Source organism: Tigriopus californicus, chromosome 1 (assembly GCF_007210705.1).
Source record: "Tigriopus californicus strain San Diego chromosome 1, Tcal_SD_v2.1, whole genome shotgun sequence".
NCBI lineage: Eukaryota > Metazoa > Arthropoda > Copepoda > Harpacticoida > Harpacticidae > Tigriopus > Tigriopus californicus.
In genome coordinates, this window is record NC_081440.1 from 13341500 (window position 1) to 13363980 (window position 22481).

Genomic DNA, 22481 nt, shown 5'->3' on the forward strand with positions numbered 1-22481 from the left:
ATACTAGGCACATATCAACGGGCCTCCGAAACTAGCATCGTCTTCCTGGCGCCCTATTCTGTTCCATCCTGTTCCATGGAGGCTGGCCCCAGAGCTGAGCTGAGGACAGCCTCCATTTCTCTTCCACGGTTATTCTCACTTTGGTGTGGGCAGAATTTGTATCAAGTCTAACTTCCAGGGCCCGAAATCTTAAGGTTGGGCTCGCCTAAACTCCGCGACGCGTCCGGAATTCCTAAAAGTTCTTTTTTTTTTGCCAGATTCGACGAAACCCATATTCATTCATCGAATGTGGACAAAGAGTTGGGCTTTATTGGCGTCGTATATGAGCACAGGGTGCCAAATATGAACGGGGGTTGACCCTTGGTCATAATCTTTTACGACCCTACTTACTTCGACGAAATCAAACGTTGTAGATGGGTCGAGCGACCCATGGTCACTGCTTTATAGATTCCCCTCCCCCCCAGGAGGACTTCTAGAAAGCCATAAACAATCGCCCATCTGAAATCACGGCTAAAAAGTGTTGGTACGTGTTTGGCCAGACAAACTGAGTGTCCCTGGGCAAAGCCCCTCGTTTCTCCCCTCGGAGTTCCCTCTTTTCCATTCCTAAATCGTCCCTCATGTCTCAGCAAGAGGCCATGGACATTGCACTCCATGTTGACCAAAGGTGCTTAGTAGTGGGTCAGGATGTCCTAGTGATGCTACGAGATGACTTTCGGTTGGTATTCGAGATCATTTTTAATTAAAACACCGATTATTGCTTATGAAAGTATACATGAAGGAATTCATATGATAACACTGGATTGAAACAGGACCTTTTCAATGCAATCTTTAATCCGATTTGTTACAAACATGTCAAATTTATGCAGGGACATTGAAGTTGCCGAAAATTGTTAGATCAATTGTCCATTTCTGGGCACACATGAGAAATTTATCTATTTTTTGCGTTCAATATAATACGATACGAGGTAAGAGAAAAATGAAAGGCGTTTCCGAAAAAAGTATCTAGACCAAAATTTCGCATCAAGAAAATCTTGCACATCCCTAAAATGGACTGTCGGAGGAACGAGAAGGAAGAGGACTGGAATGGGGCCCACAGAACCAGAAATATGACGTTCATTTACGAGGCTCTTATTTTTTTCGTCTCTTTGTTCCTTTCTCACACGCCGTTAGCTTGGATGGGTCACCCTGGGTTCTCCCTTGCCTTCCGGGTTGGTCAGTGAACTGCAAAAACGATATAATGAACATCCGGGGACCGAGTGAGTTGGTAAAAAGCATTACCAAGAATGACGCACGCGTACAATCAAGCGTTCCTTTATTGAAGATCAACGGGTTCGGTCCTTCCTGAAACATGTTGGTCCACCGTGATGATATTGGTCGTGATTCAAGCGGTAGTTCTCCTTCGGGCACTTTGGAATTGTTCATTCTACCCCACGTGTGTGATCAAAATCCCTCAACATCCTTCTTCGGATTACTTCCCACCACCTACCCTCCCTCCTTCTCCACAGTTCCCAATTCCCAGTTCTGTTTTTGTTTGGATCAAGTGCCCATTGTATTGTGCATGAAGAGCAGGTCTATAGCCGATATACGCCTTGGTTCTGAAATCCAAGGGTTCCTAAAGCCGACCGGGTCGCTTTTTGTCTCTCACACAAATCAAGTTATTTCACGGGCTGCGTCCATGTTCATACGGACACTTATGCCATTGAAAGGAGATCTTATTCAAATCGGATTGCAATTGCACAAGTGGCAAACACCCTCATAGGGAATTCTGGAACACCAAGCAATTCCACACACCTCCGCCTCCTACTCCTCCCCCTGTTCGTCTTCCACGTCCCTTTTCAGTTTCTTTCTCTCACTCACTGGTAGGTGCTACTCTTTCTCGCCAAGATGTTTTTCCAACGCACCCTGAATACAAAAACATGGCGACGGCGGAGAAGATGATGATGATCATCGCCATCATGGCGGCCTCCCTCCCTCACAACGCCTTCAACTACCCTTCCATTGTACATGGTACGTACCTTGGTGCTTAGAATTGGCGAAATGGTCGCACTGAGAGGAACAGGAAGTAGGGACTTCGAAGTTGGGCGGGCTGCCTTTACCCGTTCCCTCTCTCTGCCTCCCCCTTCTTCTTCATTGCTTTTCCTACGCTCAATAGTTGGATAGTTGGCGAAAGTGGGAAGAGAGAGTTTTGGGATAACTGGAATGGGACCTTTATGACTGGCAAGGCGGAAAGAAATGTTTCAATTACGTGCTTGATCAAAACGGTTAGCTTTTTGAGCCGACTCCGGGGAGGATGATATTTCAAACAGGACCTTTTGTCTGACAGTGAGGCCAATTTAGGGACCCTGGGACTTCTTCGAGTTCTTCGAATAGGTAAACACTGAGCCGAGGGGTGTTCCAAAGGGATGATGATGACGACGATGACGAGGGAAATGAGTTCGAGGGGGTCTTCTAGATGAGAGGAAGGTAATGTTTCAATTAAAGGCGGATGAAGACGCCATGAGCAAGGGAACAATTTGAGATCATTAGGATCTTTTGGAAAACTGGCGAGAATGATGCGAGCGCCCATTCTCCACGAACAAACCCTACTGATCAAGGCACCCATTCACTTCCATCCGCATGACGTCGTAGTCCAATGGAACGTGGAACCATTGCCAATTCGCAAATAGCCCCTCCTGATGAGATTAAAGTGCAAACACGCAAACACTTTGTATCGAACACAGACTTGAAGGGTTTTTGCCTGCCAGAGGTGTTGGTTGAGCCATAAAAGAGCGGGAAATTTGAAAATTAATATTCCTAAGGGGAGAGCCGACGGAGAGGTCCAGAGTTACCATAGTTGTCAGACAGGCGTGAACATTGGTCCCACGTGTGTCCCCCAAGCAAACAGGAACAGAAGTAAGTGCCGGGTAAGCAAAAAAAGTCGTTCACTATTTCATGAAACCTGCATCGTAAAAAATGAACTGTCCAATTCGACAAGAGAGAAGGGGGAAGAGGACCTATCCAGAGTGGAGGGAAAGAGAGAGAGAGAGCATCTTCCAAACTTCGGGAAAACATTGTCGTTTTACAACTTTTTGACGGGAACCAATTGGGGTATCAGGTGTTGAACCGAACCGAGGTACAGACAGGAATGACGGAGAAACGAGGGTACGAGGAGGGAACGACGCCTGTTTCAAGTGTCCCAGTACTTGTAGTCCCAATGCCTGGTGTGTTTGAGAGTGAGAAATTGGGGTTGGTATTGAAGGGAGAGTGGGCTCCGTGGGCGCATGTGTACATTTTGCGAGGGAATCTGGACCTGGGCTTATTGGATGAGGGAGACCCATTCTCCCGGGTTGGTGGAGCACGTGGTTCCCCAGCCTGGACCACTTTGCCATTTCGAAAAGTTATTATCGCCAAGAGACAGGACAAATTGAATTTGAGAGGCAAAGGGTTGATAAGACTGACATGTGGTTCAGTACTGTGGGGAGGGAGATGGAAGGTTTGTTGATGGAGAACTGTCGCCTCAAGGCTAGATTGCAAGTTTGAAAGCCCTCTTAATTTGAGAGAGTTCTCGAAGATTTCTAGATGACCCACTACCACTTTCATCTGCATACTTTGGTTCCAGAATTAGAACACTTTCGTCTTGGCACCGTCCCTTGGTTTGGCCCTTCACTCCGTCGTTCCATTGGGATTAAGTTGGAGTTCTTTAGGAGAAATCTGGACAATTATTCTTCGCTGGGGGGCCCATTTTTAAGCCGTTTATAGCATGGTAGGGGCCGATAAGTAGGCGAAATGAGAATCTTGATACTTGGAAGGCCAGCATACAGAGAACAGAGAGGGCAAGGAAAAGAATTGAGTTCGCCCCGCCATCGCCATTGCTTGTGTTCCTCAGGTCCTCCTGGAGGACGGAAAGAGAGACCCAAAGAACAAGGTTCCACGCCAGATCTCCTCATCCTTGGGGAGGGTCCTCGATTTACATCTCGCTTTAAGAGATGGGTGTATGAACCGAAGTTGAATGGGTTGCTTGACAAGCACAGGCGCGCTCACTTGAAGTTATTTCGTATTAAAAACGCTCTTACCTTAAGCATATTGTACATCATCAGGATTACTTATATTTCGAAAGAGATGATAACAAGTAATTTCAAGGTACTTTACGCCATGGTTTGCATCCAAAAACGGGTATGCTCATCGCGGGAAAAATCAAATCATCGTTTAGGGAAAGCGTATACTGTATGCAAGAAATCGTCATGGTTATAAGGAAAAAAGAACGGGAAAGGAAGAAGAGGAAGAGGAAGAAGGGCAAGAGGGGAAAAGTGTTCTTCAGCCAATCCGCCATAAGGATTACGATGTTCTTCACTCGTGAAGAGGGTGGTTGGAACTTCCGAGGGGATCCCTCCAACAGCTATTACTTCTCTGTAGTTCCAGTGCCGTTCGCTGAACAGGAACGGAGACTGGAACAGGATGGGACGATGAAGCCGCGATAAGATTTAATACGAATGAGTCTGTTGATGGGATGGGGCAGGAAATTTGCACAGATTGGTCGGATCCTAGATTCTTAAACCTATTGGCCCGTCCACAGATTCCTTTAGAATAGAGAAGAAGAAAAAAGCGATTATTGCCAACACTGCAATTTTCTATCAGATGAACAAGATCAGTTGGGTGTTCCTTTTATCCATCAGGTCTTAAATTTATCACACCATTGGTCTCTTTGTCCTCACTATTCATCCATGGCAAACACTACTCAACAATTTAATCCATCCCTCTCTATCATTAAATATTTTTTGGTCAAATGATGTGCGATGTTTTTCAAAATTTAAGCCCCATAATCGTCAGCAAAAGAGACCTATGGGCAAAGCAAGATTAGGTATCCTAACATGGATCCTCAATTCACATCTTTCATGGGATCGCTCTACGCAATGCAAAACCAAGACAAGTTTTGAGCCTGGAGTCAATGCCCTTGAATGACAATCCTCTGGGGAGTAATAGAAACGTAAATCCTGGGATTGTCCTCTTAGATTCTACATTGAAGTCTCCGCCTCCCACCTTCCGCACAATTCCAAACCAGAGGCCTGTTAAAAGCCTCCAATTCTGCGGCATTTTCGATGATATCGTACAACACACTTAGTTCGAGTAAGTTACATCTAAGCATCGAGAGGCGTATAATACGCTGATAGTTAATCCCAGCCATCAAAGGGAACGTTCCAATTGGATCACGTTGCGACGTTGGAACAACGGATTCTTGCTCGATGTAAGATTACACTTGTAATTTAACACGATGTCGCGAGCGGAACATCTGTGTAGAAAATTGGCTGGGATTGTTGAGTGAGTTGGAGGAATAAAGACGAAGCAAAAAAGCAGAAACTGCAGACTTGGAACTCGAGTAATGTCGTTGTGCTCATATAAAGTACCTATTGGAATTGTTGGAAAGATCTGCATTTTCTTCACCAGAGACGAGCACAAAGTCAACTCGACATTGGCCAGACCTGAATCTCAAATTGGGAGTACTTCCTCCTAGCTCGAAGTTATCCTATGCTTGGTGTCTGGAAATGTCCCTCATTTTCTTTGGCAATGTTGCGCATCCGACCAAATCGCACCAAAACTCTTTGGACTGGAGATTCCGGGTTGGCAATCGGTTTCAAGTTGTGTCCAATTGCCCTCTTGCCACAGACTCAGAGTCACCCTGAGTGACCAAAAGCTGCAGCAACCTTCCTCCACCAAACCTTCCTCCGCTAATCTCCTGCATAATAATCTGAACGAATTTCGAAAACGCCACTATTCGCTGAGCGAGACAAGTCATTGAGCGAGCTGAAACAATAACTTTCCCTTCCTTCCCCTCCTTTCTCGTCTTCCCCAATTCCATCCCAACAATTTAAATGTGGCATGAAGTCCACCAGATTTGCCACCCAAGCAAAAATTTCGAGTGTCTCGCACTCCCCTGGAAGAAATTGAAATGAAGCACTAGTAAACTCGAGAGCTCCAACTTCCGGGATCGTGTGGAGCGTATTATTTGAAGCACCTTCGGGGAATTTGGGTCTTTAATTTTGCTAGTGTTGGGAAAGCTGTTCAATTTCCATGACACTCATAAAGAGACGGAAGTTTGCTTCCCCGTCGATAAGAAATGGCCATTTAAATTCTATTGTTAATTGAATTGAGATGGACTTGAAGAGAGCGACTCCGACTCAACCTGTTCCACCCAAATCGTGTTACGATATTCCATGACGACCAATCATCTTGGGTTCCATTCTTGGAGCACATACGGCAACACTACTACGTAGTGCCCGGAAAGGACATGCTTTGGGCGGTGGAGGAATGGAAAGGAAAAGAGATCCCTTGAGTTATGGCGGCGAGCGCTGAAGAAAAAGAGATAAGCATCGCCTATTTTCAAGAGATTGGCTCTAAAATCGCGTGGAAATCCTTAAATCCTTCAAGAAGAAAGGTAGAGCCAGGAGGATCTGTCTGAAGCGTGAAGGAGAGCGGGACCCGTTGCTCGATAGACCAGGATCAATCACCTTCAACTTTGGGATGAAAGCACAATTCCACATGAAGCATAAGTGAAGTGTACTTTAAACGCCACCTTGTAAATATGCCCAACTCTATTATGTGCATGTGTTTACTCGTAAGATTCACATTCTTCCGGAGTGAGCTTTCATTCGTCTTGGTGCCCAATCTGAAACTTGCTCTAGACAAACGAATCCCTAAAAGGGTGGGTAAAAACTTTCATCCCTCATCTCACCCTTGTTTTCCAGTTCTCATTTGATCCCCTGGCCACCCAAGTTTCCTCAGAAGTCGTCTTGGAACGGAGGAATGACGCCAACCAAACTGTTGGGTTTGGGCTCCAGGTTCGTCGTGTGTTAAATCTCAAAAACTTTGGCATCACGCAAAGCGGATGATCCTCAAAATCTTACCGACGACAAGGGGAGACTCGTCTATGATGATGGATGATGGAAGATGGTTATCACCACATATCGGAATTTAAACCGATGCATAACCATTCCCTAGTTTGCTTCTTCCATTTCCAAAATATTTCAAGGAACCAACAACCCTTGAGCGTGTTCCATCGAAAGACCCGGATTGATTGGAATCGCTTGACTTTCTATATCAATACCCCATCTTGAAAGTGGGATCACAATGGCATTGTTCCCCTTGATCAACCCCCCCAATCGAGGAGGCACTGACTCTGGACATGGTGACCCTTGCTTTGGCAAGCAGATCCCAATCCTTGGTCGGTGGCTTGGTTGGTTGGATGGATGGAGGCTACTCGCTCAGTTTGTTCAACCCTTTCTTCCTCATTTGGAGCAATTTGGGGCAATTGAATGGAGAGAAAGGAAAGAGCGACGAGAAAGAGAGAGAAGGAACGCAGAGGAAGTTAATGTGGAACCAGTTGGCAAAAGTGCCATTCAGGAAATGGTTTTCGGATCATGGGATGAAAACGGCTTTTCTTAACGTTTCCATGCTTTTGAATGTCAAGGCGTAAAATATTGATGTCCCACTAATCAAGTGACTGGGGAATTCTGAAACAACATGATAGTTCACAAGAGGACATTGAATGGATTTTCGAAGACGTTCCCCACTCCTCATCTCCATTCAGAAGGCTTTTGAACGCAAGCGACTAGATTTGGCTTGGAGCTTAGCCCGGGAGTTCAAAGGAACCTTGGCATAAAGTCAGGGCAATGGTATGGGAGGTGGGATATTAAAAGAAAACACTCTGACCTTCCTGGACTGTCTTTAATTTGTGAATCTAACACTTCGAGCAGCCGAGTCCTTTGTTGAAGCTCGGTTTGATTAATCTGTAAATTAAGCAGAGAACGAGGTGCAAAATTGGGGGAAGCCAAGTCGTTCCAACACGCCCCTTCCTCCTCCTGATGTGCGTACGTACTTCTTCTCTCTTTCCACTTTCATGTAGGGGGAATTGCGTAGAAGGTGATGATGATGATGTGTGCACCTCGTCTATCAGTTAAGATTAATTGCCAATAAGGATCTCCTCAAGGGATCATTTCGTTCCAGACAGCTTAGCCGTGAAGTGGGATGAGAGCGTTGAATTTTGGGTGAGAAACAAACCAGTGCGCTTCTACCATAGAACTAATAAAGGCAATGCTTTTTGAGTTTCAGGACCAAAGAATTTTTACCTAAAATAGATGAAAGGAGGGAAAAAGCTGATGTGCCAAATTTGTGCTTGAACTTGATTTTTAGGTCAATGAAGAAGGATCTTGGAAAGTTTTCTTGGTGTGACAAGTTCGTGCGGATGGAATGAGGAAAAGGGAACAAGGAACCAGATGAAGATGGGGAAAAGGGAGGAGTCGAAGACGAGGAAGACGGCATTCTTGGGACGTTTGGGGGAGGGTGGAAATGGGGAGGAAATAAATGGCAGCGAGACTCGATTCAATTAGTAGGTTTATCTTGGCTCAATGCTCTCTACCCAGTCAAGATGGTCAGACAAATGGAACATTTTCCCTAAGACGCGCCTTTCTTACGTCCACAATTTGAACATTGCGTGATGAAAGATTTATTTAAAAAACAGGGAAAATGCTCTTTACATCTATCGTCTGTCTCATGGTGGAACTTTCAAGTATTAAAGCTATCCTGGTGCCAACATACGGACTTTTAAATTCAAAGTTAATCAAAATGAGGAAAAAGGTTACAATCACACGTATTGTCTTTTAAAAAAATAAATAAATAATGATTGCTGTTTTCACCAAATAGAAGCTAGTTGGAGCTTCAAATTTCGTTGAATTGTAAATCTCCCTCTTGTGAGACAATTTTGTTTTCATTTCTTGGCAAAGAGAGAGACGTGTAATGTACCGGATCGAATTTCAGCTGTGTGAGCTAGTCAGGCTGCGCCACAATCGCTGCAAGAACTACCATGATTTTAGCACATGTTATATTTATCGTTGTTATTGAAACAAAACGAGCAAATCTTGTAAAATGTCAACTCGTATTATAACTTAGATTAGGATACTAATCCATTAAAGGCCTACAACGAGATAATATTTTTGAAAACATGATCATTAGATGTTGGGAGTAACCTTAGTTGCGTTTCCAACTAGAATTTTATTCAAATCCATGAAGCAGATGATAAGATATTGTGTTCAAAGATTGAATCTGCATCAAATTGGACTACAAATTGCTCCGGTTATATCTTAAAGCAATTGACAAGAAATATAATAAGCTTTTTCTATGCCTAAAATATAAATGGAAACATTTCACTTTTTTGAAACAGGTAGAAAAACACGAAAATAGTTTACTATATAACTTCAAACTTACTTGATATCAATATTTAACAGTTGTGATGCCATACTTGTAAATTGCAACTTTGATCAAGCTTGATCTTGAATTTTGACAAAATTACATCAACGTTGAATAATCACATCGTTAATTTTTTTTTGGTTTAGTTTTTCACGGGCTTACCTATCCGCAACTGGGAATGTAATCCCCAGTACTATTAAAATGAAAGGTTATAATTCGTCTATTTATTACCTTTCAATCTTATGATATTTGGTCTACCAACGAACTTGAGTTGGCAGACCGAGCTAGTCCTTGAATGTAGGGTGAATCTGGAATGCTATCTAAAAATTTGTCCAAGTCTGACTTGAAAGATGCAAGTACGTTAGTACGTAGAAATTAATTATTGTAGAAAGTGACAAATTTGAAAATTGGACTGTCACATGTATCGTTCAAATACTTTAGGAACATGATAGAATAGTGTAGCTTTTGACACTTAACTAAAAAAAAAGAAGCTAATTTTACATGTTTTGTAAGTTTTAAGTGACAGTTTTTGCTACTTTTAACTTTAAAGAAATCGTAAAGAAAGTGGAAAAATGTTATTTCTTGTCGTTTATTGAAAAAGACAATCATATGCCTTGAAAATAACTGAAAACATGATAAGGCCACTTTTCGATCTTCTAAAGTGTAAAACGCAACTTTTAAGTTATAATAACTAAGCATCTGCGGAATAGAAGGTTATAAAATTTTACGTCAATACATACGTAACAAAGAGTATGTTTAATACTGATTGACTACGTTTTTGATAATGATGCATTTTAATGGACCTTAAGATATTTTATTTCTGAGCTACTTTTAAACATGTGAATTCACAAAAGTTGCTCCTTTTGTCTCTTTGACAAAGAAAAACATATCTACATGTCTTGACATTTGAGCAAACACTTAACCAAAAAATATAACCACAGTGCATAACTAGGCCTGGCCAAAACTTGCAGATAGATATGGTCTTAACTCACAGCAAATTAGTATACATTTGCTAAAACATAGACACCGACACGTTCTAAAGATTATCTATCATTTGGGCTATTTTTGCTTATCACACTCCAATGCTCACTCCAATAAATGAGGTTTTGTGTAGGCGTTTACTTGAACTTTCCGTTAGACTGAAATCGTGTTTCTTTAGACAAGATCTATGAATTATCAATATGGAGTGGGTTGGTGATCCATAATTGGTCACTCATCAGGCGCACGCTGGTCCAATCACTTGCATAACATCGGCAGGGGTGCATCCAGCAAAGGTAACGGTCACAGTGGCAGCGTTGTCGGCGGTCATGACCGCGGTGCTAACAACATTGGTTGTGGATTTACTGAGAACCACGATGGGACCGAATAATGCGCGACCTTCTCGCAAGTTGCCCGAGGCATCGGAATTGGATGGCTCCAAAGCAAGAGCAGGAGTGACTTTGGAAGTCTGGAACATGATTCAGTCTTTCGCATGAATTTCAGATGAAGAAGGCATTGACTTGAACTCATTAAGTAGTAGCCCAATGAACATATTCAGTTTATTTGACAAATCAAAAAACGAATGATTAATTTAAAAACGAGTAACCAGATCAATTCATTGACAAAATGAATAAATGAATGACGATAGTTTTGTTTTGAAGCTAAAAAATGGCCTCAAAGCAGTTCTTCCTATCTTTATTTCAACTAATGAATGAACCTATGTACAATAAGCAAGTTAAGCTCTAAAACGATTTTTTTTCTTCTCTCTAATGCGAGAATAAGTTTCAAAAGCCCTTGAAAAAGTATTTTGCATTCACTTTGTCCTACAAAATCAATTAAAAGATGAAAAAAAACCAATGATGAATTTATGAAGTGTTCAGCTGTACAGAGTTGATTGATAAACTACATTAAAGTCATGTATTGATATTAGTTATATCTTTGCACAAAGCAAATTTGCTGTACTATTATGTTGTTCTGAGTCCTCCATGCATTGAAGTGTACAAAGTTCACACCATTATGGCACAGTATAATTTGCTTTGTTCATTCCCCATATAAAATAAAGGAAATTAAAGGAAAAAATTAAGTTGAATGGCCAATTGGGTACAAGTTTAAGGCAAATGTTTTCATAATTCCATACTCGTACCAGCATAGCCAATATGTAGTTTAGGAGAGTTATTGGGCAAAAATAGCTCTTGGATAAACATGGTAGAATTTGTGGCACATATGTTCAAACAATAATGTTTTTGGATACTACTATCTACGTTCTCACTTGATTTTGAAGAGTCTCTTACTTTCTTTATAGCTTTACATTATCAACAAATAAAGTATTTTTTGTAGTTATGCCAATGTTTGGTTATTTGGTTTGGAAAAATCAATCAGTAAGCCTGACGTTACCTTGCTGGGTTTGACCAATGAATTGTAGTCTACTTTGTCTCCATTCAATTCCACTTGAAGAGGTTCCTCAGAAAGAAGGGACTGCAAGGCTCTTCTCCGTCTTCCAACCGCACATTGGGTGATCATTGCCCCGGCCGCTGGATCCTCTGTCGTAAAACACGAGGCTGTGTTTGTGACTGTGACGGTCGTGGTGGATGTGAATCTACGGAGATTCACGCCCACATTAATCGTTATACACGCTTTTTCAGTATTTGAGCATGTTCAGTATTGTTCTACTTACGACGTGACTGTGGTGGTTCGACTTTCAAATAAGAACTTCCCATGGCGATATTCATCGGCCAAATTCAAGTAGCACAAGCTAAGAATGAGGAACGCTCGCAAGATGTTGGCCATTTTGACAAACGAGTAGATCAACTGAGATCGTTTTCGAATCTGAACCCAAAGAAATGCGCTTGGCACTTCGCGTGATGGGCCTTGAAGAGTGTGCTGGAATATCCTTGTACCTTGTGCGGAGTGACCTGGCGCTTATTTGGTCGGAGATTGGATTTCTCCTGCCAAGTTAGTTGTTAGTGGCACGTAAATCTCTTTTACGCCATATCCTACATACCCCCTAGCTCTCACTGGAGAGAAAACCATTTCTCTCTTTGTCTTAGATTTCTACCCAGATGTCCGGAGGAAAGTGGATATCATTACGAGTTATTGCCGTCTAAGGCGGATCAATTCTTTCAGTGGTCGTGGTTTCAACATTGAATGTGGGTCACAACTAGGCAGGTCACATGAAGTAGGAAAACCCTGCTGGCATAGGTACCTGTGTAATAAACTCTCGAGTTTTTTTTGTACGTTGCGTGGTTCCGTCCATTTCCGTGGACTTGCGTGTTTTCGAAAAAACAAAAGAACTTCACGGGTGAAGGGCGGGAGCGAGATGACTTGTAAAAAGTAGTTAAATATATTATCAGGATTCAACTTGTGTACATGCGATGCATGGGATGATTAACATCATCAACATAGGTGTGAACTAGATGATTTTCCAGGACGCAAGAGGCAGATTCCAAGGCGTCCACTACAAAAAATGCCTCTCGACGAACCGAGTCCCACAAGCCAGTGGTGTTCAAGTACCTGGCCAATTTGAGGGCGCCGCTCAATTGCGGAAAAAGCACACTCATGCCCTGATTCAGCGGGTCTGGACCGTAGATAATGTGTTTGTATGGACTCCTTAGGAGTGGAATGGGCTGACCGGAAAGTTCCGAATAAGAAGCTGGAAGCAGGAACGACCTCTCAAGCTCCATCAATTGATCACTGAACTCATGATGTCCCAAGAACTCCAGGGGGAAACTCGGGTCGTATGTGGAATGAAAGCGAAACGCAGCTACCTCGAACTTGTTGAGAGCATCAACCATATCCCCCACGTTGACGTCGTGCTCCTCGAGGTCTTTGTCGTTGACTTGGATGAAGGTGTGGATATCAGAATGGATCTTATTGGCGTAATCGGAGACACTACCCGGTAAATTCGGGGTCATGGTCAGTTGAAGTAAGAGGATCGTCAAGAATCGGGCGACTAAGGCGGCGTGCTTGAACTCGGGATCGAGGATGGTCTTGATGGCACTCACCGTGTCCATGCTGGAGTTGGTGTGAGGATAAGGCATGGCTAGAGTCTTCAAGGCCACTTCGATGGTGGAGACGCCTAGAATGCTTTGAAAAGAATGTTGGGGATCGCTCATCATTAATTTGTCCGATTTTAAGCTGGTGGCGGCAGCATCCTCATCGATCCACGTGGAAAAGAGGGTACAATCGTCATCAATGTTTTTCTTGGTAATGCACGGCACGGATTTGGCGGCTCGCTCTATGATCTCCCTGAAATAGATTGAGAGTCAAAATGAATACTTTAGTCACTTCTATTAGGTATATTAAAGCATGTTAGAACTCAGATAAGAAGTTGGTGAAGCTTTTCAAAATCCTCCTTTGTACTAAAGTAAGCACCAACCCTTTATAATCTGCTACCGTGCTCTCTTCGACGATTCTATTCACTAGATGGTCCATTGATAAGTTTTAATTGACATTTAGATCGCTTTTTATCAACAATCTCAGGCCAACTTTCCGCTCAATTCGAACGCTTTGTGTGACCAAATATTTTGTCAATTATGACTTACGGGGAACTCATTCCCCTGCATCGGTAATAAAAGATCCTCGAGTCCGAAGGGGCTTTGTGTATATTGATTAAACTAAGAAGGTCTTTTGTGTTTTCATCCCTATCTGCTACGTATTGCAACATTGCTCTATTAACAACTACAACTATCTCTTCTTCCCAATGCATGAGTACGTTTTAGCAATTTGATTCAATCTTGAAACTCATCTTATAAATAAGAAAGATAATGATGGTATATGAACCCAAAACCCAATTTCATGGCTGCTTTTCATCACCTTTAATGCACTCAAAATATGACAATGATTCGGTCGTAACGGGTGCCAATGTAAGACCAAATTCAATGTGGGTATGATAGACATGAGTACACAAAGGTCAGGAAACAAATGTATAAAATAGCATATTCATGAGACATGACTTCAGAAGTTTGATCCGAAGAATGCCCAAGTGGGTACTAATCACTTATTTGAGAGAGCTAAATCAATTCAAAAATCGTCAATGTTACCCATTCCTTCATGCAAAAAGCACCATTCTCCCGCAAAAAGTGACGAGCCAAATCCTTGGCATGACGCTTGGCATTCTTGAGTTTGGGTGCCACCTTATTCCTTTGGGTGTCAAAACATGCTTTTGGGTCGCTTTTTAGTTTGTGCGTCATTTCACTTATCGGTGTTCCAGTTTATTTATTGGTGTGTTAAACTTATCGGTTTGGTAGCTATGCTTTTTGTTACTTTTGGTGTGCCGATTTATTTCGACACATTCAATATTAATCAAGATATATGTAAATGATGACACCACCCTCAGTTATTTTGCTAACCATGCTCTTATCGGATAACGGAAAAGGTGGAAATTATACTCGCTTCCTACCTGAATAAGGGCGTGGCAGCGATATGGACGGTGGAACTGCCCGTTAGGACATAGTCCAAGTTTATATAGGCCACTGCACGCGTGTTCAACTCTTTGGAGTGACTATTCATCCAGGATGTGGAACCGAGTTGACCAATTTCCTCCCCGTCCCAAGAAGCGAATATGATGCTGCGACCAGGTTTCCAACTATGTTGTCGGAGATATCCGAACACTCTGGCCAATTCCATCAGCACCGAGTGCCCCAAACCAGCTTGACTCGAGCCTTTCCACCAAGTATCGTGATGAGCTCCAATGATTATGTATCGGGTTGGTTCATAAGCTCCAGGGATGGTTCCAATGACGTTTCGGATGCTTCTCTTCTCGTAATCTAGATTGACTTCGACCATTGCTGATGGAAACAAGCCTGATTGAATGTATGTCTCTTGGGGAGCCTGTCATGTTCCAAAGGCCTTACCCGTGAAATTCATGTTCCATTGGGTGTCCAATGGCAATCCATAGGTATGCAGAGTGGTTAGATTGTAGGCATTGGTGAAGTTCGACAGGAGTGTTTGAGCCTCGGAAAAGGTAATGCTGATCACAGGGATATCAGGAATGGATTCCTTGGACTTGCCAGGAAAATACGGACTGTAGGGGTCTCCTGGAAATAGCTTGGCTGAAGCACTCAGAGATTCGTTGGGAGATATTTTAACTGGAACGATACGATACAATCAGTGAGGAAGCGTGATTTTAAAGAAGTAATTCGAGGATCCTACTTTTCGTTTCTGACACATTTCCCGTCAAAAGATGATTGACCGGATCGGGGAACAAGATCACAGCCTTGGCCCCAAAATATTGGGCATTTCGCACCATGCTTCCCACGTGATAAAGCTGGCTCAGTTTCATGATCACCACGGATCCGCTGAAATTCAGGCCCATTTCGTGGAAGTCTTCGAATCGACCGTAGTGGCCGTACATAAGTTGACCTTGACCAATGGCACTTGCGCTATAGCTGACCTAAAAGGCATGAAGGTCACGTTAAAATAAGAAAATAGGTGGGCCTTCGTTCGTCTCCAAATTGAATTGCTTACTTGAGCCATGGATTCAGCATCGAGATCCTTGCTCCAAACGGTCGTTCCATTGACATCCTTGATCGTGATCTCACATGGGACATGACCGTGGTCTCGAAGGTTGGCCACTGGAATCATGGTCTTGACCACATCCAACTCGGTTTTTTGAATGCCAAACTCACGCCAGAGCTGAGATATGCTTCTGGCATAGTCTGAGGACTCGATCGACCCGAGTTCATGATCATTTTCGGATGTGAACTCTTCGAAAAAGTCTCGTATGCTGGAGAAACTGATGGTGTCAATGGCATGCTTGGCCATCTCTGCATTGTACCTGGGAATTAAACAAAGGTGATGGCTGATCATATTCAGATGACAATTGTTGGACCCTCATTGAACTCACTGAAACGGAATGGGAGTCATGCAATGTCCTTGAGGATCCACAAAATATCGGTGCACGCCCCATCGCGCCACAAACCCAATGATGCCCCCCACGCCCAACATAACAAGGATCACCATTGTTCGGATACTGATGGATAAACATCGACTGTTCTGCACATCGAATCGGGGACTGATGGGCCCTTGACTTCCATGGCTGTGCCCATTAGGCATTGAGGGCCTGGTTAACCTGTTGGGGGACAATGGCCATGGAACGGCGGGGGTGGCGGTGGAGGTAGCAGGTACTTCTTCTTCAAAGCTGTAGAATGGCGTCTGCGAAGAGCAATGCACAAAAGCTGTCAATAGATTTTGCAGGTACATAACGCAAAGGATCCATGAAAGGAGTCTGTTGGAGATTGAAATTACAGACTGGAATTTATGCCAGTGGGTTCGATTTCTTTAATTAATTAATTATTATTACTTTTCTTTGTTTTTTCACGGGCTTTTCTAACCGCTACAGGGAATGTAATCCCCAGAACTACTAAAATGAAAGGTTTTGATTTATCTATTCATTATTACCTTTCAATCTTTTTATGATATTTGGTCTATCAACGGATTTGAGTTGGCAGACCGAGCTCGCCCTTGAATGTAGGGTTGATCTGGAATGCTATCTCATTGTCCCAATGCCACTGAATTTTTTGGGTGAGATGGGATTAGTCGTTAGCGCAAAATGAGTATGTCAATTTTGATCACACCTTTCTATTGTGCTGGCAATGTTTCACGGATAAATTCAAAGAAAATATATTAAGTGTATAAGTGTATTCATGGACAGGAGAATGGTATTTTGTTCTCTATGTCTATTTATCTATTTTTGAAATCAAGGCCTGATATTTTTTTCCTAAAAGGCAAAGTAAAGGATTTTAATCGCAACAATTATGTCCCTTATTTTAACACTACAGTCATTAGGCTTCGCACCTTGTGATATAATTAAATCGAATTATCCTTAATTCGAGAAAAATCCCTTCGTTGCCAGTAGGACGAAGGTAAAAACCCAATATGGAAACTATGTTTCCTTTGTAACTTGATTTTTTCTCAATATCCAAATAGTAAAGCCGTATTGTTCTGGGTCTAAAGAAAAATTGCAGAATTTCTAAAGATCCGTTTTTCCACAACATTTCGTATGCCTCAAATTTCGAATTCAAAATGACTTTCCTCCAAAAGGCACGTCTTTTGACAAAGGAATTCATTTTATTGTCAAAAGCAAGACACCTCAATCTGTGCTCAAGAAAGGTCGAACTGTGACTCTGACAAAAAATGAACTGCAAGTTAGAAGGATGCGGCCCAAAAAGAACGAAATTTTCCTGAAGAATTTCATGTTTCAATAAATGACATTTCACTCTCTACACTGATTAATATGACTGAATGACAACTGAAAAAATCCACTGTGTACGAATCCCCTATTATTAAAATATAAGCTTTATTAGAAGCACTTAAATTCATGAATTGAAATATCAAAAATCAGTAATCATGATCTCATCCATGAATTTCAGAATTCTACACGAACGTGCAACACTTTTTGACAAACTAGAGCGAATCAGGATTGGGTTTTTGATCCTTAGAGCAAACCAGTTCCACGTGCGTTCTTGTGTACCTCAATCATATCAGTACATCCAAGGCGCCAAAAGAAGAAAAGCAACAGTTGCAGCTCCTGAATAAAGGTCCTTTTGATGTCATACAATGTTTTCATCTGACTCGTAAGAAAAATGTGTTTCTGTACTACATGACTTCAGAGGTGAGGGTCAGGTACGTAATTAGTTCAATCTAGAAACCTAAATTTAACGATTGTAGCCTTTCAAGCCAGGCACTTACTGAAAGGAAACAAAAGAAATCATTTGATTCTCAGATCCTTGCTCAAAGAATATGTACAACATATTGACCAATGTATATAAGTAGAAACCGCCAAGTTTGTGATAAATGCGTTGTTAGAAGAAAACATGTTGGAACCAGCTCCCAATCTCAAGTCTCATTATAACTTGAAGTCAAGCATGCTGTATTTGCGGCAATGTTGTTCAGATTCTTATCAAGGTCCCTTTTTCGTGATCGTTCTTCTACAATCCCAGAGGGCTTCATCAAAACATTTTCATTTGTTGTTTGATGACAAAGATGCTTGGCATTTAAAGCCCCTAAAGTTCACCCAATCCTTCGTTTGTTTGTAGACTAGCTCACTTCACGTCACATTTTTTTCAATATCTTTCATTGAGATTGGTCCAATCAAAAGAATCAATGTCATTAATTCAAACTCAAAACCTCTAGCTTAATTAAGTTTATGGTTCAACATGAATCGCTATACTATGCAGAAAGCACGGAAAAGCAAAAAGCTCTTTAGTGTAAGTACATCAACTAATCTTCTGATCTTCTTACCTCTGTGATTGGTGAGTCTGTGGTGTCTTCACTCTCCACGGCTTCCCATCTTGTATAAGCAAAAGAGCCCGACTCTTTGGACCGTAACGGGCTCGGCATGATGATTGGGGCAGAGATGTCCGAAACTTGGGCTTGTACTCTCGCAATATATGAGGAACCTCGCCTTAAAACGCAATGCCTAACGCATGGCCAATGTTGCCTGAAATTCACACAAAGTCACGATCACGCCAATCCCGCCTCAATAGTCAACAACGTTCTGAACGACACCAGAACGTCTTGAGATCTGAAGAATTGCTGGATGAGATGAAAACGTCATTAATCTTTCCCACGAACCATTCCGGTACCAACAAGGCATGCTTGGTTCTGTCTAACTGCAACGTGAAGCGAGCCGGAAAAAAATTCACTTCCGTTGGCGGTTTTTTCCTCGTCCCGCCTAACGAAATATCCACTGTTCTTTACCCAAACCAATGGACTTGGTTTTCCAAAACAACTCGGTTGAACAAAAGTTACGGCATTGCGCTGAATGCTCAAGTGTGAAAATCAAAGGTACTACTGTATGAAAAAAAAACCAGCAAGCGGACGTCTGTCTGGTCTGAATGGATAACGACACTTGTGACGACTGACGTGGATTGGGGAGATTTGTATGCAGCTTTGTGCAGATTGGAAAGCATTCGAGTGCGTTCCCATGAGTAATGAATGCTAGGGTATCGACTAAACTTGGCTAGAACGGGGAAGAAGGGGACTTTCTGCCATTAATTAATTAAGGAGACGAGATATTGCGAACTCCCTTTTCTCGTTTAATGAATCGACCAAGTTTGCTGAAATGCTGAGTTGGATGGGAGTCGACATACTACATTTTTTTAAAGTCATGGTACATCTCCAAGTTCCGGAACTTGATTTTAGGCGTAATTGTGGTATGAAAATACGGGTTTAAGAATGCTATTGGGGTCAATTTCCACAAAGGTTTTAATACTTAGTTGTTGGTAAATACTGGAAATGATTTCGTCTTGATCGATTAAAACGTACTAGCCAATTAGTAAATCCTGGCTTTCATGTTGTTTAGGGTTTCAACATTCATGACTAGCTTCTAAGAAATGGATGGACCAACAAAGGCAATAGATGATAAGCTAGTGGTCTAATATCAAATATGTTATTAACAGTATTCCAGTTTTCAAAAATCTTCAGCTTTTCATCACAGACCAAAGCCCCAACCCTCCACTCCACTCCCTCCAATCACCACCACCACCTATGCTAAACATAACCCCTTGAAATTATGCTCTTACCTTATAGTAAATCGTGATTATGATCTTGATAAGCTGTATCTGTCTCACTCACTATTAGTTCATTCTTTCACTCATACACACTCCAAAAGCTGCTTGTCACTTCGCCAGGATTGGCAGATTGAAGGTGTTTTCGAAATCCAGACTTGCTTTGGACGCCAGGATCGGATAAAGGTGTGTATAATGCCCTATGTGTGCGTGTGCGTGTGTGTGTGCGTGTGTGTTGGGCCCTTGAATTTCTTCTGGCCACTCTTCCTCCTTTCCTTCCTCTCCTTCTCCACCGGACCCCTCCTGGTCCTCTTCGGCTTGCCTCTCGGTCGATTCTCAGCTGCACTTGGGCCCTGAACACGGACAGTTCCGTCGCAAAGGGCTCCACCGAGGCTATGTAGTATGTAGTACGTACAAAGAGCATTAGGAGATCCCTCCAGATGATTTGAGAGGCAGGGCTGGCCCAGGGAATGCTTTTATCGGCGTTCTGGACGGGCCAAAGAAGCCGGAAGATTCATTGAAAAACCTGCCACTGATTAGGAATATGTGTGAGTGTGTGTATTTCGTGGATGTTACATCCTTCTATCTAGCGACCAAACACAGAACAGTACTGGAATATGTACTTGTACAGAGATGGAGAGCTAACAAAGGGATTGGAGAGGGCAAACGCGTGCCACAATGATGCTGGGATGATTGTTATCCGATTGATTCGAATGTATTCTCTTTCACGTGAAAAAAAGTATGTCATATATCCTCTACCAAAGTATTACTTCCAGTTGCAATTGATGAAGTACGTTGTGGAACCAACTTGATGTAGAGCGGCGAATCACATATGAGTCATTTTTGTGTACATGACACATGTGACGAGCGCCTGGTTCGTTCCACGTATGAGCTAAAACAGTTTTCTGGGGAACTCTTGCGGAGCTATTGTGTAAAAAGAATTTCCAGTCAGACCCTAACGACAACGTGATTTACATTCACGTAGCCGAATTTGGGAGACATGATGAAGCGTTTCCAGGTCAGGCTTGAATTTTGATTCGATCACAATCAATCAATTTTCAGTTGCTAGGGATCCCGTTGTTGCTGAATTTTTCGTCACTCAAAACTAAAACAAGTTTCTCCATTGCTGCACAAAGTCAAGGTGTTGTTTCCCAGACCATCCAAGTGGATCGAGGAGAAATGTCCAAATAATTCGAGCCTCGACGCACTCACGCCGGCTTCCCTACAAATCAGACAGAGGGAGGGGGGTTCGATTCTCGTTCCGGTGGAGCGTGCTCATTTAGGAGAGGGGAATTAGAAGAACAATGGCCAATCTTCGACCATGTCGTTGTTTGGTAGGACCAGCTAGTGTTACCGGAGATCGAAGGGGAATACAAATCAAAAGGCAGGTGGTTTCCTGAATTTCACTTCGGACCATCGAGTTTTGGCACCATGGTATGATGAATCGCTTGTGACAAGATGGCATAAACGTATGTAGGTACTGGATTCAAAGCTTGTTTATGTTGATGAACGAGGAAGGAGCTAGTCATCCACCACGTCAACTTCCCAACTAGAACCTACAGTACTTGTTTGGCAATTTATGACCAGTCCTGTCCTTGTTGCATTTTTTTAGCTTTTACGTTTTGCTTGTTCTGCTTGAAGATCTTCTGGGCTTTTTACCTTCAAACTAAAAATGAAAAGGTTTCTTCAAAGAATCTTTTAAAAAAAATGGTGGAAATTGTTGCTTCTAAAGTCGATTATAATCATGCAAATATTCTGCTGAGCGAATTATGTGGAAAAACTAAAGTGAAGGTACAACAAGAATGGTCTCAAATAGTTGCCTGATGCAAGCAACTTTTGGACTTAGTAAGCATGACCATTTCTAAAAATTCTTTTTTTCCTTGCAAATGCTGACAAAATATTGGTCATTTTTTTCTTCTTGCTATCTAGGAATATATTCACGCATATTGTGAGTTCCAAAAGCACCATTGAACCTCACAAAAATAGCCTTTGTTAAAGTTTTTTTTAAACTTAAATATTCAAAGCTATGTTGTGCCCTTTTCAAGTAATAAGTTAAGGACATGAAGTTTTGCCCAAAGTGTGGCACTTTCTTCCGAACCCTAGAGATCACGAGGAAAGATATCCATTTCATTAAAACGAGGGAGATATGATCAAGTAGTGCAGAGAAGATAAAAATGAATAATTTAAGGACCTCGCAATCAATGTACGCTCATTGAGTATGAGGGGAAATGGATAATACAAGTTGCTTTAGATTTTGCCATGCTTGTTGTTTGATATCAACCATTTTGACATCTGGAAGCCATTCACCGTACTTCTTAGACTGATCGGGTAAACACTAGATTTGTATTTGATTAGCTACCTTCCAATCTGAAACTTGGACTTCTGGTTTGTAGAATTCCATTCTCAATGAAATTACTGGTACTTCTTGAGCCTTTTGTCTTAACTTAACGAGATGTTACTCTGTCAACCTTTCTCTAAACGAAAACAGTAACAATACATCATGCGGAAGATACTGTGTATTTTGTTCTTAAGGTAGTCTTTACCATTTGAGTCCTCTCTCAAAAATAGTATTTGGCAAAAAACATGAACCAGAAAGAAAAACCACGAAAGTGTTAGACCTGCTACTTTTATTTGAAAATAAAGTTAAAGTTCTGCACCTATATCAAAGAATTTGGCCTTTTACCATGACTTTTCAGACTTACCTAGCTCATCTTTATTAACGAAGAATGTGACCGTTTAAGTCACGTTAAGGCATTGTTAACTGAAGAAGTCAATTCT

General features: G+C 42.1%; 2 protein-coding genes and 1 long non-coding RNA gene across 6 annotated transcripts; all 3 read right to left on the reverse strand.

Moving 5' to 3' along the window:
- Positions 1-811: 811 nt before the first annotated feature.
- Positions 812-2928, reverse strand: LOC131879674 (uncharacterized). Its single transcript, XR_009373172.1, has 3 exons — positions 2016-2928; positions 1279-1341; positions 812-1221 (listed from the first exon to the last, which is right to left on the reverse strand). It is a non-coding gene; the product is annotated as an uncharacterized LOC131879674 (long non-coding RNA).
- Positions 2929-9872: 6944 nt separating this feature from the next.
- On the reverse strand, positions 9873-12475 carry LOC131881766 (uncharacterized). The gene is made up of 3 exons (XM_059228720.1): positions 11870-12475; positions 11590-11791; positions 9873-10663 (listed from the first exon to the last, which is right to left on the reverse strand). Exons 1-3 carry the CDS (start codon positions 11980-11982, stop codon positions 10433-10435), a joined length of 546 nt encoding a protein of 181 aa, XP_059084703.1. The 5' UTR covers positions 11983-12475; the 3' UTR covers positions 9873-10432.
- Positions 12476-12512: 37 nt separating this feature from the next.
- On the reverse strand, positions 12513-19882 carry LOC131881737 (N-acetylated-alpha-linked acidic dipeptidase 2-like). 4 transcript variants are annotated; one of them, XM_059228701.1, is made up of 8 exons: positions 19719-19882; positions 18436-18634; positions 16040-16347; positions 15661-15970; positions 15346-15586; positions 15048-15281; positions 14594-14981; positions 12513-13440 (listed from the first exon to the last, which is right to left on the reverse strand). In XM_059228701.1, exons 2-8 carry the CDS (start codon positions 18532-18534, stop codon positions 12549-12551), a joined length of 2472 nt encoding a protein of 823 aa, XP_059084684.1. In that variant the 5' UTR covers positions 18535-18634; positions 19719-19882; the 3' UTR covers positions 12513-12548. The 4 variants fall into 4 exon arrangements, with proteins under 4 accessions (XP_059084684.1, XP_059084677.1, XP_059084691.1 ...); XM_059228694.1 differs by having other exon boundaries at positions 18436-18729; XM_059228708.1 differs by lacking the exon at positions 19719-19882 and adding an exon at positions 18703-19641.
- Positions 19883-22481: the final 2599 nt, after the last annotated feature.

Excerpts from the sequence above, each read along its gene's own strand:
- LOC131881766 (XM_059228720.1), bottom strand. The coding sequence starts at position 11,982 with ATGGCCAACATCTTGCGAGCGTTCCTCATTCTTAGCTTGTGCTACTTG. Across the intron at positions 11,792-11,869 it reads CGAACCACCACAGTCACGTC|ATTCACATCCACCACGACCG; the intron begins GTAAGTAGAACA and ends GAATCTCCGTAG. Across the intron at positions 10,664-11,589 it reads CATTGGTCAAACCCAGCAAG|ACTTCCAAAGTCACTCCTGC; the intron begins GTAACGTCAGGC and ends ATCATGTTCCAG.
- LOC131881737 (XM_059228701.1), bottom strand. The coding sequence starts at position 18,534 with ATGCCGAGCCCGTTACGGTCCAAAGAGTCGGGCTCTTTTGCTTATACA. Across the intron at positions 15,282-15,345 it reads AAATGTGTCAGAAACGAAAA|TTAAAATATCTCCCAACGAA; the intron begins GTAGGATCCTCG and ends GTATCGTTCCAG. Across the intron at positions 14,982-15,047 it reads ATGGAACATGAATTTCACGG|CAATGGTCGAAGTCAATCTA; the intron begins GTAAGGCCTTTG and ends TGTTTCCATCAG.